The sequence below is a fragment of the Rhinatrema bivittatum genome, chromosome 11 (genome assembly GCF_901001135.1).
Source record: "Rhinatrema bivittatum chromosome 11, aRhiBiv1.1, whole genome shotgun sequence".
In the NCBI taxonomy this organism is placed as follows: domain Eukaryota; kingdom Metazoa; phylum Chordata; class Amphibia; order Gymnophiona; family Rhinatrematidae; genus Rhinatrema; species Rhinatrema bivittatum.
The window spans coordinates 55785022-55804486 of record NC_042625.1 but is presented as its reverse complement, the minus strand read 5'-3'; the positions used below and the strand labels follow the sequence as shown (position 1 = coordinate 55804486).

Below are 19465 nucleotides of genomic sequence, written 5' to 3'. Positions count from 1 at the left end.
GAACTACATAAGCCTGAGACTGCGGGTTCCATCAAGATAGAGAATGCTGAAGAGGGCACATATGCACCCTTGCCCTCAGCACTGCTTCCAGGGTAGCTGCCATCAAGCCGAGTACCTGTAGGTAGGACTATACTGTTGGGCATATGGTGTTCATTAACTGACGCTCTTAAGACTTCAATCTCTGCATCCGCACTTCTGATAGAAATAATCTGTCCTGTCCCGTTTGAACCAGACTCCTAGATACTCCAACAACTAGGATGGTTGAAGATTGCTCTTGGTCAGGTTCATCACTCCTGCAATAAGGAGATCACCTTGTGTGTCACCAGGTGGCTCTTTTCCTGAAACTGGGCTCAAATCAGCCAGACATCCACATATGGGTGCCCCAGGATTCCTTCTTTTCGCAAGGCCATTGCTAACACCACCATAATCTTGTAAAATGATCTGGGAGCGGTAACTAGATCAAAAGGCAGCGCCCGAAACTCTTAATGGCACCCCAACACCGCAAAGTGTAGAAAGCGTTGGTGTTCCAATCAAATGGGAATATGAAGGAAAGCTAAACACCCACAATTTCAAAACTCATAGACTACTTGTTCCGTCATGATCTGCTGCACCACATCCCTGTCACCACACTGATGGATCCCATTCAGGCAGACCATGCAGAGGATAAACTGTTTATGGAGATTCCTGTACATGCCTGGAGAGTCCTGCCTCAGAGATTGTTTTCCTAGCTGCTCAGTGTCAGAGAAGGAGGAGAGGGGGTGCTGGGCATTGAACTATGATATCATTGAGGCTGCCAGCATGGTGTCTATGAAATTTTGGTGCCAGGCAACTACCTTCATTGCCTATCCATAAATCTGGGACTGCATCTGTTGAAGACAGAGAATACTGGCAGGCTGAGGTCAGCACAAATGCCTATATGTGGTGACATCAGCGAGCTTATTGTTCTGTCTCCATCTGCTGGTTGGTGAGCATAACCCACTCGTCTGGATTGGTCTACATGGATGAAGAGAAAGTTAATATTATTGATGAGAACTCTAGCTGTAATGCTAATATATATGCAAATTATACATATTAAAAACCTTTGTACATGGGTATTAAAGCTAATGTCTATTAGTACATAGGCCCCTAATTATTCTATTGTTCTCCATGTGTAGGGAACCCAAAAGATATAGCCAGAAAAAAAGGCAGATAATTATAGGAAACTCAAAGTCCAAAGGATTTCTAAGCCTAGAATGATTTGGACACTTTTTGATGTTTCATTTCAGTTCTACAGTACCCAAATATCAGATTGTCCTTAAGGACCATCTCAGTAAGAGCAAAGATAGTAGAAAATGTTTTATTTTTTCTTTATTTGTATTTCTTATGTATATATTCAAGAACACCTTGATTAGGAAAATACAGCAGGTAATCAGAAAAAGGAAAAATAACTATACAGTTATCTGCTACATGTGAAATCCACAAATGGAAAGGGCAAACCAAGGAAAACCTAGGAATGAAGATATAAAATCAGCAATACAAAAAAGAAAAACTGTTCACAGCAGAGTGATACCTTCCCAAATAACTGCAGGACATCACTTGGCCTTCTCTCAAGGAAGCAAATGATACATTTGGGCTTTATCTTGCCGCTTATTATTCAAGAAAAACCTCAATGGAGAGGGCTAAGAAAAAAAAAACCCATTTACAAGGAAATCTGATAATACAAGTTGCTCTAAGAGCCAACACCACCTGGTGAATATTCAGAAATTTCTGTTTTCTTGAGCATCACAGCAAAACTCTGAAAAATACATATCTGCAAGCCCACATTCAAAGCCTGATGATTCCAAAGGCAGAAAATGTTTTCTGTATTGTCCTTTAGTTAGTCTGAGGCAAATGTCGGTGTCAACTCCAATCAGCCTTTTGCAGCTGAAAATATGCAGATGAGGACAAGCCCATTAGGTGATCAGATCTAGAACTGCTCGCAATTCTGGGCAATAATTCCTAAAATTTAAAGAGATAATTAATCAACAAAATTATTTGCCATCATTACATGACATGCTCATACATCAAGATTCCCTATACTAGATGTGTTTCTTGTCAATGTCACCAATTGAGAATATAAAAACGCTTTGTAATGCACCTAAACTGGCCTATAATCACAGTCCTGCTTATAATGCTCCTACAAAGACCTATAATCATAGCCCCTTTGTAATGTTCATATACTGACCTATAATCACAACCCCTTTATAATTCTTACACTGACTTATAATCACAGTCCCTAGTTTCCTTCTGTAGCACAAAGATAGATTCTGCGGCAAAGTTTCTGAAATTCTGTGGCAATTAGGCAGCATTTTTGCATGATTTGCATATGTATAGGAAAATTAGGTTCTTACCTTTGCTAATTTTCATTCCAGTAGTACCATGGATCAGTCCAGACAGCTGGGTTATGCCTCCCCTCCAGCAGATGGAGTCAGAGAGAAAACTGAAAGCACCCCCTAGATATACTGGTGTGCCTCCTGCGGTCCTTCAGTATATGTGATATCAAAGCAGAAGCACTACACACAAAGTCCGTCCGCAAAAAATTTTTTTTTTTTTTTTTTTTAAACAGTGACCAGATCAAGTAGCCACGTCCTTGAAACAGGTAAAAAAACCAGAAACAACAAACAGGACACCACAAGTGTACAACAAGAACGCTATAAAATAGCAACCGGCCCCATGACACTGAGGCGACCGACACAAGACAGAAAACTGCAATGAAAACGACAGACTACGAGCGGACTCCCAGAAGCACCAAGGGCGGGCGTCTGGACTGATCCATGGTACTACTGGAATGAAAATTAGCAAAGGTAAGAACCTAATTTTCCTTTCCCAGTACGTACCAGGATCAGTCCAGACAGCTGGGATGTACCCGAGCCGCCTTAACTGGGGTGGGACCCTGAGAGTCCCGCTCGAATCACACTGCTCCCAAAGGACTCTGCAGGAGGTCCCCGGACATCCAGGCGATAATGCCTGGAAAAAGTATGCCAAGATTTCCATGTGGCCGCCCTGCATATCTCTTGGCACGAAACCAAGTGATTCTCTGCCCATGAAGTCGCTTGAGAACGCAGAGAATGAGCCTTAAGTCCAGCGGGAACAGGCTTACCACAGCCAACATACGTGGACGCAATAGCACTTTTCAACCAGCGTGCAATCGTAGCTTTGGACGCTTGAAGACCCTTCCTGGGTCCACTCCACAACACGAAAAGGTGATCTGACTTTCTAAAGTCATTCGTAACCTCCAAATAGCGTAAGAGAATCCGACGGACATCCAAACGCCTCAAGTCCCGACCCTGAGCAGACTGTAGGTCCTCGTCCGAAAAGGAAGGTAATTCCACCGTTTGGTTGACATGAAACGTGGAAACCACCTTAGGTAGGAAGGAAGGAACAGTTCGTAGGGAAACCCCGGACGCCGAAATGCGCAAAAACGGTTCCCTGCAAGAGAGAGCCTGAAGCTCCGACACCCGACGAGCCGAGGAAATGGCGACAAGGAAAACAGTCTTAAGGGTGAGATCCTTCAAAGAAGCCGCCTTAAGAGGTTCAAACGGAGCCACACACAAACCGCGGAGTACCAAGTTCAAGTTCCAAGACGGACAGGGAAGCCTGACGGGAGGACGCAAGTTTCTAACCCCTCGCAAAAAACGAGCCACATCTGGATGACTCGCAAGGGAAGAACCTTCGACCTTACCCCTCAAGCAGCCCAAAGCCGCCACCTGAACTCGAAGCGAATTATACGCCAACCCCTTCTTCAATCCATCCTGTAAGAACATAAGGATATCCGCCACTGACGAACGTCTGGCCGACGTACCTGCCGTGTCACACCAATCATGGAAAACCTTCCAAACCCTCGCGTAGGCGAGAGTAGTGGAAGATCGACGCGCCCGAAGGAGAGTAGACACCACCGCGTCCGAATAACCTCTCTTCTTCAACCGCGTCCTCTCAAAAGCCAAGCCGCCAGACAAAAACGATCCGCCAGATCGAAAAATACTGGACCCTGCCGAAGGAGATTGGGAAGATGACCGAGACGCAGTGGGCCGTCGACTGCCAAGTTGACCAGATCCGCGAACCACGGGCGCCGCGGCCATTCCGGAGCCACGAGAATCACCGGACCGTGATGGGACTCTATGCGCCTTAGCACTTTCCCCACCAGTGGCCACGGAGGGAACACATAAAGAAGAATGTGACGAGGCCACGGAAGGGCTAGCGCGTCCACCCCTTCTGACGCGTGCTCCCTTCTCCGACTGAAGAAGCGGGCCGCCTTTGCATTTTGACGAGTCGCCATGAGGTCTAAGCGCGGAGTCCCCCAACGCCGCGCGATGAGAGCCATCGCTTCCAACGAGATCTCCCATTCGCCTGGATCTAGGTGCTGCCGGCTGAGATAATCCGCTTGAACGTTGTCCACGCCGGCAATGTGGGTGGCCGCGAGACGCTCTATGTGCCTTTCCGCCCAGGACATCAACAGCGCCGCCTCGGACGCTACTGCTTGGCTTTTCGTGCCGCCTTGTCGATTTATGTACGCCACTGTGGTCGCATTGTCCGACAGAACTCTTACTGCTCGTCCGCGTACCAGCGGAAGGAGACAACGCAAGGCCAGGCGGACCGCTCTGGTCTCCAAGCGGTTTATGGACCAAGTCGCCTGGAGTGCTGACCAGGTGCCCTGGACTGCACGGGACTGGCAGACCGCACCCCAGCCCGACAGGCTGGCGTCCGTCGTCACCACCAACCAAAACGGGGGTTCGAGGTCCACCCCCTGTAGGAGATTGGCCGGAATCAACCACCAAGAGAGACTGGAGCGAGCCAGCTCCGGCAAAGGCAACTCCATCCCGTACTCCTCCGAGCGGGGATCCCAGCGAGATAGAAGCGCTCTTTGTAATGGACGCATATGCGCAAAAGCCCATTGTACCATTTCCATAGTAGACACCATATGACCAATGACTTGTAAATAATCCCAGACCGTGGGAATCTCGAGCTCTAACAGGCGCCGTACCTGAGTCATGAGATTGAGCATGCGTTGTTGCGGAAGAAAAACCTTGCCCCTCAAGGTGTCGAACCGAGCTCCCAGGAACTCCAGCTGTTGGGTTGGTTCGAGCTTGCTCTTCGCGAAGTTGACTACCCAACCCAACCTCTGCAGCTGGCGCACCACTAAGGAGACCGCCCGGGTGCATGCCTCGTGCGACTTCGCTCGAATGAGCCAATCGTCGAGATAGGGGTGTACCAGGACGCCTTGCCGGCGGAGGGAAGCCGCTACCACCACGAGAACTTTGGTGAACACTCTCGGCGCGGTGGCCAACCCGAAAGGGAGGGCGCAAAACTGGTAGTGGTCCCCCATCACCATGAACCTCAAGTACCTTTGATGCCGTTCTCTTATGCCGATGTGCAGATAGGCCTCTGTCAGATCCAAAGAAGCCAAGAATTCTCCCTTGTGGACGGCCGCAATAACAGACCGGAGGGTCTCCATCCGGAAGCGGGGCACTCGCAACGCCTTGTTTACTCCCTTGAGATCCAGAATGGGTCGGAAGGTGCCCTCCTTCTTGGGCACCAGGAAGTATATGGAATACCGACCCGTCCTGAGCTGGTCCCCGGGAACCGGAACCACCGCCCCCAGAGCCTGTAGATGGGCGACCGTTTGAGCTATAGCTACCTGCTTTTCTACGGGCCCGCACGGCGAAACCAGGAAGAGATCCCGGAGGGGACGTACAAAATCCAACTCGTAGCCGTACCGAACCACGTCGAGGACCCATTGATCCGAAGTAATTGCGGCCCACTCCTCCCAGAACCGGGACAACCGACCTCCGATAACGGGCACGGAGGAGTGGGCCCGCGCACCTTCATTGCGCGGGCTTAATGGCAGGAAAGCCTTGGGAAGAGCCTCCACGTAGAGGCCTCCTGCCACGAAAGGAAGAAGAAGACCAGGCCTGGGATCTCGTCGCCGGCTGCCGTTGGGAGAAGGAACCTCCTCTTCCCCCACGGAAACGCCTTTGTCCACGAAAGCGAGCCCTGGCGTTACCAAACGCCCGAGGTTGTCGAGGCTTATCCTCTGGCAGCTTGTAAACCTTGTTGTCACCCAGATCCTTAATGAGCTGGTCCAGCTCGTCGCCGAACAGCAACTTGCCCTTAAAGGGAAAGGAACCTAACCTCGCCTTGGAGGTGGCATCCGCCGACCAACGACGGAGCCACAGCAACCTCCTGGCTGAGACTGCCGAGGACATAATACGAGCCGATGTGCGCAACAAGTCATACAAGGCATCCGCTGTATAAGCGACCGCCGCTTCAACACAATTCGCCTGTTCAGCCTCACCCGGAGGTAGCTCCTGCATGGTCAGCAGCTGCTGAACCCAGCGGAGGTTGGCCCTCTGTACAAGGCTGCTGCAAGCCGCCGCTCGGACCCCCAGTGCCGCCACATCAAAAATACGCTTTAATAAGACCTCAAGCTTGCGGTCTTGGAGGTCCTTCAGCGCTATACCCCCCGTCACGGGGATAGTCGTATGCTTGACCACAGCCGTGACAGCCGAATCTACCGCGGGTGTCTTCAACAGTTCCAGAGAATCCTTAGGTAAGGGATATAGCTTTTCCATGGCTCGATTCACGCGCAGGGAAGCCTCTGGCAGTTCCCATTCTTTCGAGACAATCTGCAGCACCTTGTGATGAAAGGGAAAAGTCTGAGGGGGGGCCCGAAGCCCCGCCATCGCGATATCCCCCGTGGACGAGTCCGCCTCTTGAGGCGGCGTCGTTAATTCCAGCTCCTGCAGCACGTGGAGAATAAGGGCACTTAACTCCTCCTTGGCAAACAAACGGAGCACCTGAGGGTCATCCCCCTCTACGGACCCCTGCTCGTCCGTTGTTAACAAATCCGGAGCCCCCGGGGACTCTGGAGCGGCCCCTGTATCGCTCAGGCCCTCAGCTCCCCCCCCCCGCGGGCGGGGAGCCGGAACCCCGGCAGACCCCACCCCCGGTGGACTCCCCTGAGGTAGGGGAGACTTTTTGGGCACCTTCGGGGGAGGGGGCACCTCCAGCTCGCAGCCGGACTCAGCCTGTAAAAATGCCTTGTGCATTAAAAGCACAAACTCCGCCGAAAAAGGCACTGACCTTTTAATACCTTTCTTCGGGGCATCCGCTGAGGGGGGGCCTCGAGGCGACCCCACATCGGGCGGAGAGCGCGAGCTGCGGGCGTCCGGCGAGGGGGGAGGGGAGTTCTCCCCCTCCGAAGCTGAAAAATCCTCCTGCCGCGTGGCCAAGATGGCCGCCGCACTCCTCCCCGAGGGAGGAGGGGCCGCAGACCGGCTGCCTGAGGCGCTGCTTTGCCGCGACGCAGAGGGGCGAGGAGAGCGGCTGCGGGCAGCGCTCGGCCCCCCCGAGGGTCCCTCGCCCCCGGGAAGACATCGAGGGCAGAGACCCTCGCGGGAGAGCCGCGCCCCCGCCTCCCCACATGTCTGGCAATCCGAGGATCGCGGCATCCTAGGAGAGAGCCCTGAAGCGACGGCGAAAAATGGCGCCAAAAATAAAAAAACCAACCCTGGTGAGCTAACTCGCGCCGGGTGGACTAGCCACCCCCTCCGGGGTCCGAAAAGGGCACGGGCAGGCGTTTGGTTCGGGGTTAAGCAGGGGAGCTCACTGCCTGTCCCCAACAGGGCTTAAGTGACTCTTCAGACTGAATTTTTTTTTTTTTTTTTTTTTTTTTTATTTTAACCCCCTTCAGGGCCAAATCCCTGGTATGGGGGGGGAGGGTGACCGGCCCACCGGTAAACTCTCCCCCAGCCCTACGGACACTCTATCCCGGGAAGAAGAGGAGGGTATGACCCTCCGAGCCTGCCCCACACTTAACCACTAAACTCGCAGCGCAAGACAATTTACAAAGACAAACAGGCAGACAGAGGACAGAAAAGACGAACCAATTGATCTTGTCCCTTGTCTCTTTTTTTTTTTTTTTTTTTTTTACAGTACCAAGAACACTGACCAGACCAGAACCACAGGTTATGCCTCTCAATCTGCTGGAGTCAGAGAATATACTGAAGGACCGCAGGAGGCACACCAGTATATCTAGGGGGTGCTTTCAGTTTTCTCTCTGACTCCATCTGCTGGAGGGGAGGCATAACCCAGCTGTCTGGACTGATCCTGGTACGTACTGGGAACTTTATTTATTTATTTTTATATACCGATATTCAAACATAAGTATCACATCGGTTTACATAATAACTTAAGTGATAGTGTGACCACAGGTCATATCTTTACATTGTAACATAGTAAAAAACTGCATCTACGTAGTGCTCTAACAATTATAATATTATTACATTGAATAACAAACATGACTTAAATTCTTAACATTATAACGGCCAACATTATTGTGAAAAGTATGGGCCTTTGGTTGGAGATGTATTGAGATCTCTAGTGGGTTATGTGTGAGGTTATAGAGCTGGTTGTTTAGGGTTGGATCTCAGTGGTGAGGGTTAATTGTTGGCGGGATAGGCTTTTCGGAAAAGCCAGGTTTTTAGTGCTTTCTTGAAGTTTTGTGATGAGGGTTCTGTTCGGAGTTTTGCTGGTAGTTTGTTCCACAGTGCAGGGCCTGCTATTGAGAGTGTGCGTTGTCGTGTTGACATATTAAGTCATTTCTGACATTTCTTGTGTTCAGTTTACTTATTTGGTTATTTTTGGGGGAGCGGGAAGGCATCTTAGTGATCAGTACTAGAAAGGGAGGAGGAAGATATATAATAGGGGATAGGGAAGGGATCTCAGAGGAGGCAAATGGAGATGGAGTCTCAGGCAGGAGAGGCCCAGAGACAGGGTAAGGATAGGAGGAATCGAGCACAGGAAGCAGAAGGAAGGGGAATGCGGGGAAAGGAGGAGGATAATGGATGGAGGAGCACAGGAAGCAGAAGGAAGGGAAATGAGGGGAGAGGAGGATGATTGGGGATGGAGGGAGTAGAAAGAATCAAAGAGCACAGGAAGCAGAAGGAAGGAAAATGAGAGGAGAATGACTGGAGATGGGGAGCAGGGAAAGAAGGAATCAAGGAGCACAGGAAGCAGAGGGAAGGGGAATGTGGGGAGAGGAGGATGACTGTGGATCGGGGTAGGAAGAATTAAGGAGCACAGGAAGCAGAAGGAAGGGGAATGTGGGGAGAGGAGGATGACTGGGGATGGAGGGGGAGTTAGGAGGAATCAAGGAGTATAGGAAGAAGGAAGGGAAATGAGGAGAGGAGGATCAGGGAGGAGAGAAGAGAAAGAAGGGACCCTGGGGACTGGAATTCAAAATCCTGATAGGAAGAGTCAATTCACTCACAATCCTCCTCATGCCAATCCCTTTTGTCACTCACACTCCACAGCTCCTCCAATCCCCTTACTCTTTTGCCCTCGCAAATTTTCTTGGCACTCCTATCCCCCTGAATCCACATCCCACAACCATCCCCTCAACATGCTGCATGACCCTGCACCCTCCAATTTCCTCACTCCCTCCCTCTTCTCTTAATCCCAGCTTGGCTGCAAAAGGAAGACAGTGGCAGTGTAACATCCTGCGCCACGTTCTCTTCCTCTGCTGCCTGGGGCAAGGGTCGTGCTTTGAACCATATGGTATAGCACAGTACTGCACAGTTCATGCCATGCAGCAGAGGAGGAAGACAGTTCGTTTACCATACTGCCACTGTCTTCCTCCTAGTAAGCCAGGATTGGCACAGGGTGGAGGAGAGAGAAATATGAAGACCACCACCACCACCACTGTTTCTGCCACTGCTAGTACTCTAGTTCCTGGTCTGCCATAGGGATTCTACAAAATAGGCTGGATTCTGTGGCCCTTCCCACAAGCACAGATTCACGGTAGACCAGGGGCCCTCTGTAGATACTCTATAAAGCCTAGGTTCCAAGCAATGGCATTAAACAGTGGTAGGTAAAACATATACACAGTTTAATTAGCTGAGATTGATTGGGCGCTGCATGGTCGAGTATCATGGTACGAGGACAGGAACAGATGGACTTTGCATGTTCTGGCTAGGGTGGGTATCAAGGCAGATTTAAAGGAACTACTACTTCTTACCAGGTGAGAGTGCTTGGGCAAATCTCTCACTGCAGCTCTGGGTTCCAGTAAGGTCTTCAGGTCCAAGCTGCTGGGTTTGATGTCACTACTTAACATGCTACTCTCCCAACCAGCTGAACAGTGCTGAAATCATATCCCAGGAGAGAAAAAATGTGTTTTAATGACTTTTTCAAAATATACTCCACCTTTACATAAAATGCATCACTTACATTTATAGAAAAGCTTAGGGATTCTCCCTATACTCAGGATTATCATCAGAACTTTTTTGTATCCAACTACACAGAGATTTGCAGATTTGCATTCTGTTCCTGCCTACCCATTACTACTGTACTATGTTAACTTTCATGTACCCCGACTCCAGAATCCATCTAATGGACTTGTACTGCTACCATTTATTTTACTACCCCAAATGACTAATACAATCCCCTTATACTTCCAGACTTCTCTCTATGTGCTCTCCTTCGTGTTCCCTATGTCGACTGTAACCTGTGAACTACTGTAACAAGAATTTAACTCTGTTTCTGATTGTAATCCACCTTGAGATTAGCTTGGAGAAGGCGGAACATCAAATGTTTTTAAATAAATAAAGTTATCTGTTGCCCACTGAACCCTAATTTGATTGAGTCTGTGAAATTCATTAGCTGTTGTCTGTAGAGTGTACTTGACTGGATGAGGAGTAATCACCTGTCTTTGAATGCTGCCAAGATGACTGAGAAAACAGGGTTGAAGTTTGATTAGGTTAATTCTCTTCCCTTGAAACCCCATGGTAGAGTCTGGGAGTATTTCTGGATTCACATCTCACTTTTGAGAATCAGATTGACCAAGTATATCAAAACAGTCTGGTTCAAACCACGGCTTGGCTGAGTATTAAGACTATCTTTGACCAGAAGACCGCTTAAATCTATTGTATAATCCCTGATGCTACCTCCATTGGATTACTGCAACTCTTTATTGGTAAGTCTTCCTATTACATGGTTGAAAAGCAGCTGCAAGGTTTACTGTGGACTGTGGATTAAGGAAACATTTTGCCATTTCTCTTCCAATGCCATTTTCAGATCATGGTTTGAAATCATCTGTCTTGGTTTTCGGGTGTTGCATGGTCACACCCCAGTTATTTATCACTAAATTGTCCAAATATGTTCCTGCTCAAACTCCTGTGATGACTGTTTGATATTTGTTCTTGTAAGGAAGCCTTTTTGTGCACCGTTCCAGCACTATGGAATTTACTTCCGATGGAATTAAGACTAGAAGATCAGTGTCTGAAATTCAGGAGGCTGCTGAAAGCGCATTTGTTTGAGTCAACTTTTCCTTATTCTTCTTAGAGTGAAATTATCAGGTTGGAGGGTTCCTGATGAGGATAGAAGGATCATATTCTACTTTTCATGTTGTTTGGCTTAGCTATATTTTTGGAATGTGGGTTTCTATTTATATTATCGTATTATATTTATATTAGTATTTGTTTATCTTTCATTTGGTCAATTCTGTTTTTAGTTTTACTCTGTGTTATACAACACATGGAGGTAGGGATAAGCAAATGAAAAGAATAAGCAGGGAAAAAGATAAGATGGCATGCACCAGGGATAATGCCCTTCTGGGATCTGTCTGCCTTTAGTCACCACATGGATCTTTGACTCATCTGTTCTCTCTAGTGCTGAAGAGACTGAGCGCCCAGGGAAGCAAAGAGTTCAGCCTAGTTCTTTATCTAACACATTTCAATGTTGGTAACATTTTTTCTGATTTTTTTTTTTCATTTGAGAATGCAAGATTTAAAAACATATTTTACAAAAACACTTATACTGGCAAAAGATCACAGTATCAAAAGATGATGATTAAATACAGAGGCATGTAGTAATGTTGAAGCTTATATAAGTACAAAACACAGAATGGCCATTCCATCTGGAGGAAAGGCTCAAATAAAGAAATATAATGTTCAAACAAAAACATAAGAAATGTCATGCTGGGTCAGAGCAAGGTTCATCGAGCCCAGCATCCTGTCTCTGACAGTGGCCAGTCCAGGTCACAAGCACCCAGCAGGTCCCAAAAAAGGTTACTCACTCCCAGCAGCAGCTTTCCCTACTCTATCTGACTAATAAATCCTCCAGGACTTGACAAGATCTCTTTGAAATCCCACTGTGATCATTGCCTTGACCACATTTCAATGGCAACAGATTTCACGGCTCGACTATGCATTGATTGAGAAAGTACTTTCTAGGATTTGAATTAAATATGTCTGCTAATAGTTTCATGAAGTGTCCCTTTGTTTTACTATTATTTTACAGGGTAACTAAATGTCCTTTATTTACCCATGCCACTGCACTCATGATTTTATAGATCTCCATCGTACTCCCACCCCTCAATCATTTCTACTCCATGCTGAGGAGCCCTAACCTCTTTAGCCTTTCCTCATAAGAGAGCTGTTGCAACTCTAACCATTTTCTCTATTCTTCTCTGCACCTCTTCTAATTCTGCTATATCCTTTCTGAGATGGAGTGACCAGAACCACTCACAACGTTCAAGGTGTGCCTGCACCATTGATCTATGATGTCCTCCGTTTTATTCCCCACTCTTTGCTGAATAATTGCTATTATTCGGTTTGCTTTTTTGGCTGCCACCACACAGAGTTCAAGATTTCAATATACTCTTCAAAATAACTCCAAAGCCAGAAACAGAAAGTAGGACTAAACGATCAGCTTTCCAAATGGAGTAAGGTTGTTAGTGGAGTAACAAAGGGATCAGTACGGGGCCCTGTGATTTTTTTTTTACTCTTTTTAAGTTTCAATTTACATATAACAAGCAAAATATGCTTGTTAATAAATAAGATATTACATACAGCATATACTAAACAGGAATATATATAGGGGTAGATTTTTTTAAAAAGCGCGATCGCATACCTTTGTTCGCGCAGCAGGCGCAAACAAAAGTACGCAGGATTTTATAAGATACGCGCATAGCCGCGCGTATCTTATAAAATCCTGGATCGGCGCGCACAAGGCTGCTGATTTTGGGCAGCCTGCGCGCGCCGAGCCGCGCAGCCTGCCTCCATTCTCTCCGAGGCCGCTCCGAAATCGGAGCGGCCTCGGAGGGAACTTTCTTTCGCCCTTCCCTCACCTTCCCCTCCCTAACCCACCCCCCCGGCCCTATCTAAACCCCCCCCTTACCTTTGTCCCTAGATTTACGCCTGCGAGAAGCAGACGTAAATCTATGCGTGCCAGCAGTCTGCTGGCACGCCGTCATCCGACCCAGGGGCTGGTCCGGAGGCCTCGACCACGCCCCATGGGCCACGCCCCGGTCCCGCCCCCAAAACGCCACGTCCCGCCCCCGAAACGCCCCCTTCAAAAAACCCCAGGACTTACGCGCGTCCCGGGGCTCTGCGCGCGCCGACAGCCTATGCAAAATAGGTGCGCCGGCGCACGAGGGCCCTGCTCGCGAAAATCCGGGCGGATTTACGCGAGCCGGGCTTTTAAAATCCGCCCGATATTGTTTTACAAACATTCAAATAAATATCAATCATGCAACTCCCTCTTTCAAGTCCCCAAAAAGAAAGGGGATCATAAACAAAACTAAGGGACTAATATGATGAAGAAAAGAATATTACAAAAGGACACTGATTGTGAGAGCACCATTAATACCAACCACAAAAAAATGGTCAAACAGGCTCAGAAGTAAAAACAGATACCATAACAATCCTATCATCTAAAAAAGCCTTCAATGGACTCGCTTCATAGAAAGTAAACCAGCTGCCAGATATCTTAATTACACTTTTAGCAGGATATCTTAATACACAGTCACCCCCTAAACCCTACTGTTAGGATTCGAGGCTCGCAGGATGGCCCCACGAGCCGCTCACTCACCCTGGAACGCCGGCAGTCTTCGACACAGCTCGGATGATGCCATCAGTTTCCTTGCACTGCCTCCAAAGTCATGCATGTGCGCAGCCGCACATCCCTTAAAGCTTCCGTGGCGGGAGAGCAGCTTTACAGCACTTGCAGATGATGTCATCAGGCTTCCCTACTTAAGTGCCGGTTGCTCAGCCCTTCTTGCTTAATCAAACGGGTCTCCTGCCTTGCAGTGCATATTGCCTAGCATTCCCAGTTCCTGTGTTCCTGATTCTTTGTCCAGCTTTGTCTTCCAGCCTTGACTTCTTCAGCCTTGCCTTGTCTTGTCTGTCTTATCCAGTGTCTTTGTCCACCCCTGGCCTGACTCTCCAGATTTTGACTTCTTGCTTCAACCTGACCACTTGCTTGGACCTGACCATGACTGCCTGCCATCTGGATGTGACTACAATTGCCTGCCACCTAGACAAGACCATGACTGCCTACAGCCTGGACCTGTCACTCTCGCTAGTCGCCTACCCCAATCTTGGCCTGTCTGCTGCCTGCCCTGACCCCCAGTGTGCCTATGGACTCTAGTTCTCTTCACCACCCTAAGGACCTACCTAAGTCCTGCTGGCCGCCAGAACCCAAGGGCTCAACCTGCGGGTGCTCATAGGCCCTTAATCTCAGTGAAACGTGTCACACAAGAAGTCATTCCTGTTCTCCTAAAATTTTGAATTTTTCCCTATATGCATCACTTTGCACTTGTCCATGTTAAATTTCATCTGCCATTTGGAAGCTCAATCTTCCAAACTCCTGCAATTTATCTCAATCCACTTGAGATTTAACTACTCTGCATAATTTTGTGTCATCTGCAAATTTGATAACTTCACTCGTCGTACCCCTTTCAGGATCATTTATAAATATATTAAAAAGCACTGGTCCAAGAACAGATCCCTGAGGCACTCCACTGTTTACCTTTTTCCACTGTGAAAACAGACCATTTAATCCTACTCTCTTTTTCCTGTATTTTAACCAATTTGTAATCCACAAAAGTACATCACCTCCTATCTCATGATCTTTTAGTTTTCTTAGAAGCATCTCATACAAGACTTTGTCGAATGAATTCTGAAAATCTGAATACACTACATCTACTGGTTCACCTTTGTCCACATGTTTATTCACCCCTTCAAAAAAAATGTAAGAGATTTGTGAGGTAAGACTTCCCTTGGGTAAATCCATGCTGGCTGTGTCCCATTAAACTACACCTATATAAATGTTTTGTGATTCTTTATAACAATTTCTACGATTTTTCCCGGCACTGAAGTCAAGCTCACTGGTCTATAGTTTCCCGGATCACCCCTGGAGCCCAGAACCCTGGGGTGTATACCAGCCAGTACAGGTGATTTACTATTCTTCATTTTGTCAATCTGGCCTACCACATCGCCCAGGTTCACCATGATTTGGTTCAGTTCATCTGAATCATCATCCTTGAACATCGACTCAGGAACGGATATCTCCTAAACATCCTCTTCAGTAAACACCGAAGCAAAGAAATCATTTAATCTTTCTGTGATGGCTTTCTGCTTTGTGTATACTTAAAGTTTTATTGTAAGTTTTTGCCTCTAAGGCCAACTTCTTTTCAAATCCTCTCTTAGCCTGTCTTAACAATGTCTTACATGTAACTTGCCAATGCTTATGCTTTATCTTATCTTCTTCTGATGGATCTTTCTTCCAATTTTTGAACGAAGATCTTTTGGCTAAAATAGCCTCTTTCACCTCACTTTTTAGCCATGGTGGCAATCATTTGACCTTCCTTCCATTTTTCTTAATGCGTGGAATACACCTGGGCTGTGCTTCTAGGGTGGTCTTTTTTTTTTTTTTTTTTTAAATGTCCACACTTGTTGCACACTTTTTACCTTGTAGCTGCACCTTTCAGGTTTTTTTTTGTTTTTTTTAACTATTTTTCTCATTTTATCAAAGTTTCCTTTTTGAAAGTTTAGTGCTACAGCCCGTGGATTTACTTACTGCCCCATTCCTGCACTGTTACCTCTCACCAAATCCTGCACGCCACTGACAATTACATCCCTCATTTGTTGGTTCCTGAACCAATTGCTTCATAAAACTGTCTTTTATTCCATCCAGGAACTGTATCTCTCTAGCATGTCCTGATGTTTCACTTACTTAGTCAATACTGGGGTAACTGATATCTCCCATTATTATTGCACTACTAATTTGGTTAACTTCTTTAATTTCTCTTAGAATTTCACTGTTTGTCTCACCATCTTGGCCAGGTGGATGGTACTATACTCCTCCCCAACATACAAGAGATTTCTACCCATAAAGATTTGGTTGAGCATTTAGGGCCTGATTTTCAAAAGAATGTACACACTTTAACATGGGCTTTACATGGGTAAATGCACTTTACCCATGAATGTGGGCTTTTGAAAATTGCTACAATTGTAATTACATTTACATGTATAAATTATTTTGAAAATTACCCCTTTAGTCTCCTGCAGAATCTTTATCCTGTTGGACTCTATGCCATCCCTGACATAAAGCGCCACCAAAATGCTTCTCTCTTGTCACTGCGATATCATTTGTACCCTGGTATAGCATGATCCCATTGGTTATCCTCTTTCCACCATGTCTCTAAGATGCCAGTTAAGTCTATGACATCATTCACTGCTATACACTCCAATTCTCCCATCTTACTTCTTAGACTTCTGGCATTAGCATACAAACATTTCAAAGTGTGTTTTGTTTGTATTAACATTCTGCTTTTCAGTTGACTGAGATAAATTGGAATCTTAGCTCAGGTGAGTTTTTAATTATAGGCACTTAGACTACTTTTCTTATTATTGGAACCTCTTTGTTGGGTTGCCCTAACTCTAATGCTTCATTAGTATCCTTCTAAGATACCTCCCTCCGAACTATGTGCTGCTTAGTGTCTGTCAGCTTTCCCCTTTGATTTAGTTTAAAAGCTGCCCAATCTCCTTTGTGCTACAACCTTGTACTTGTTTACCTAGACATGCGGGCACTATAAGCTAGATAAAGATGCTGAGCTACAAGGTTGTAAAACATTTGAACTAATGACTATTTTATATATTATGTTAAGTTAACTTTTATGTAACACTGTGAATGTGATTTTGTGAACCATCCTGATCAAGCCTATTTGAAAGTGCAGTACATTAACGGTCGAATTTTAAATCGTCCACGCACGCAAATATTGTCACTTACACGCAAAACTGCCGGGCCCTGAAAAGGGGGCGAGCTGGGGGGCATGTTCTGGGCGGAGCAAGACGGAGGCTAGCCAGGACAGTGGCCATTAGCCGCTATCCCAGCAAAGCGCGCAGCGGCATCCGGCTGGCACACGTAAATTATTTCTGCTCCCGAGGAGCAGCAAATAACAAAATAAAAAAAAAGAGGTAAGGTAGGATAGGTTTAGGGAGTGGGGAGGGAAGGTTAGGCAGGGGGTTAGGGAAGTTCTCTCCCAGTCCACTCCTTAATTGGAACTGGGAAAGTGCCGATTGTGTCGCCATGTGGACTTTGCAAAAGTACACTCCCCCTTGCGCGCATGGATTATAAAATCCGGCACATATGTGTGCGAGGCCACCCGATTTTATAACATGCGCAAGCTTAAGACCTACTGGTCTGACATGATCTTGGTCTACTACTCGTAGAACAAAGCCAGCCAGCCCTCTATCAATAGAACTGAGGAGTGAACCAGCCTCACATCATTGGGTAGATTTAGCTCCACCTCCACCTTGGGAAGAGCCAGCACTATCCAACCTACGCCCTCAAAAGGACTGGTTCCAGGATGGTTGTCTGCCCGAGGACTGCCTTTGTGTGCTCCCTGATGCTCTGAGCTGCCGAAACCGCAGACTCCCTCTGAAGCGGGAATGAGGAGGAAAGGAACTTTTCCCTTTCGGCTTATCTTCAGGCAATTTATGGACCTTATTCTCACCATGAAGCTTGATCCACGTCCTTACCAAACAGCAATGTCCCTTTAAAGGGCAAAGCTCCCAACTGAGACTTGGATGAAACGTCGGCCGACCAAGTCCTCAACCAGAGGAATCTCTGGGCCGAAACCGCCGACATCATAGTCCTGGAGGAAGTCCTGATGAGATCATACAAGGCATCCGTACTATACGCCACTATGGCTAACAGCTGTTCTGCCTGATTAGTCTCGGATTCAGACAAGGACCTGTCAGCCTGTAACTGCTGCACCCAACATAAGCTGGCCCTCAATATAAAATTGCTACACACAGCGGCTCGAACGCCAAGGGCAGACACCTCTAAAATCTTCTTGAGGTGCACTTCCAGTTTCCTATCCTGAAGGTCCTTCAGAGCCATAGAACCGGCAACTGGAATGGTCATCTTCTTAGTAACAGCCAAAACATATGCATCCACCTTCGAGACCTTCAGAAGCTCAAGCGTATCCTCTGGCAAAGGACAGAATTTCTCCATGGCCCTGCTGACCTTCAGGCCTGTAAGAAAATCATTCCTTACCTGCTAATTTTCGTTCCTGTAGTACCATGGATCAGTCCAGACGGTGGGTTATGTTCCCTGTCCAGCAGATGGAGTCAGACAAAGCTTCGGAGGGTGCTGCCTTATAAACCAGTGCACCCTCTGACACTCTCCAGTATCTTTCTGACTCCAGCAGACAGGAGCAGGGGAACCTTGGATTCCCCAGTACATGGATAGAGTACTTGTTTCTTTCCTTTCTTCTTTTAAGCTTTGTTAGATGGATCAAGTTATTTAGATTAAAAAAAAAAAAAAGGTTATACTGCTTTAACTTTCAGACAGATCTGTTCCTTCTCACTGTCTGTTTCTTCCTTTCCCTAATTGGCTGTATGGGGTAAGTTTTTGTTTATTTATTATTTTTATATACTGACATTTGATCTGAGATATCACATCTGTTTACATTCAGGTACTGTAGGTATTTCCCTGTCCCCAGAGGGCTTACAATCTAAGTTTTTTGTACCTGAGGCAACGGAAGGTAAAGTGACTTGCCCAAGGTCACAAGGACCCTGGTCTCCTGGTTCGTAGCCCACTGCTTTAACCATGGCTATTCCTCCTCCCTTATTTGGTTCTTTTAGGTTTATTCCCTAACCCAGTTTTACTGGGGGTGCACGTTGGAGGTTTCAACCTCTCCCTCCCTCCTGCCGCGTCCTGACCTGCAGTCCCGAGAAGCGCATTCCTTGGGGCTGCTGACCGCAGAGAGGTAACATTCCTCTCTGCGGTCAGGGTAAATTCCCTGGTACATACAGGGAATTTGGGAGTAACCCATTCCCTAAACAGCAATGTGCTGACCGACTTGTGAAATGGATAAGACCTCATTGGACCCCGGAGGCCAACCATGACTGGGTCCACTGCTCCCAATTCCTCTTGTGGGACCTCTATACCCAGCTCCTCCTTGTGGAACAACCGTACCACCTTGGGATCATTGCCTTCAACGGCCGGGTTCTTCGACAATGCCTGATCTGGGTCCTGATCCACCAACCTGGATCCGACCCCGGAGGGTCTTGCACCTTCAGATCATCCATTTCTGAAGCTTCAGAGGAGCTCTCCGTGGCAGGCAGCAGTGCCGGGGCCCCTAAGACTCGCCTGCCCCTCG

General features: G+C 47.3%; 1 protein-coding gene across 5 annotated transcripts in view; it reads right to left on the bottom strand.

Annotated features, from left to right (window-relative positions):
- Positions 1 to 1322: 1322 nt before the first annotated feature.
- Positions 1323 to 19465, bottom strand: part of MIIP (migration and invasion inhibitory protein) — a 37813-nt gene continuing 19670 nt past the window's right edge. For all 5 annotated transcript variants that reach the window (XM_029571022.1, XM_029571018.1, XM_029571019.1 and 2 more), the window contains exons 9-10: positions 10034 to 10156; positions 1323 to 1977 (exon numbers count right to left, since the gene is read on the bottom strand). In XM_029571022.1, coding sequence (XP_029426882.1) covers positions 1879 to 1977; positions 10034 to 10156 — 222 coding nt within the window. In that variant the 3' untranslated portion in view covers positions 1323 to 1878. The remainder of the gene's footprint in view (positions 1978 to 10033; positions 10157 to 19465) is intronic.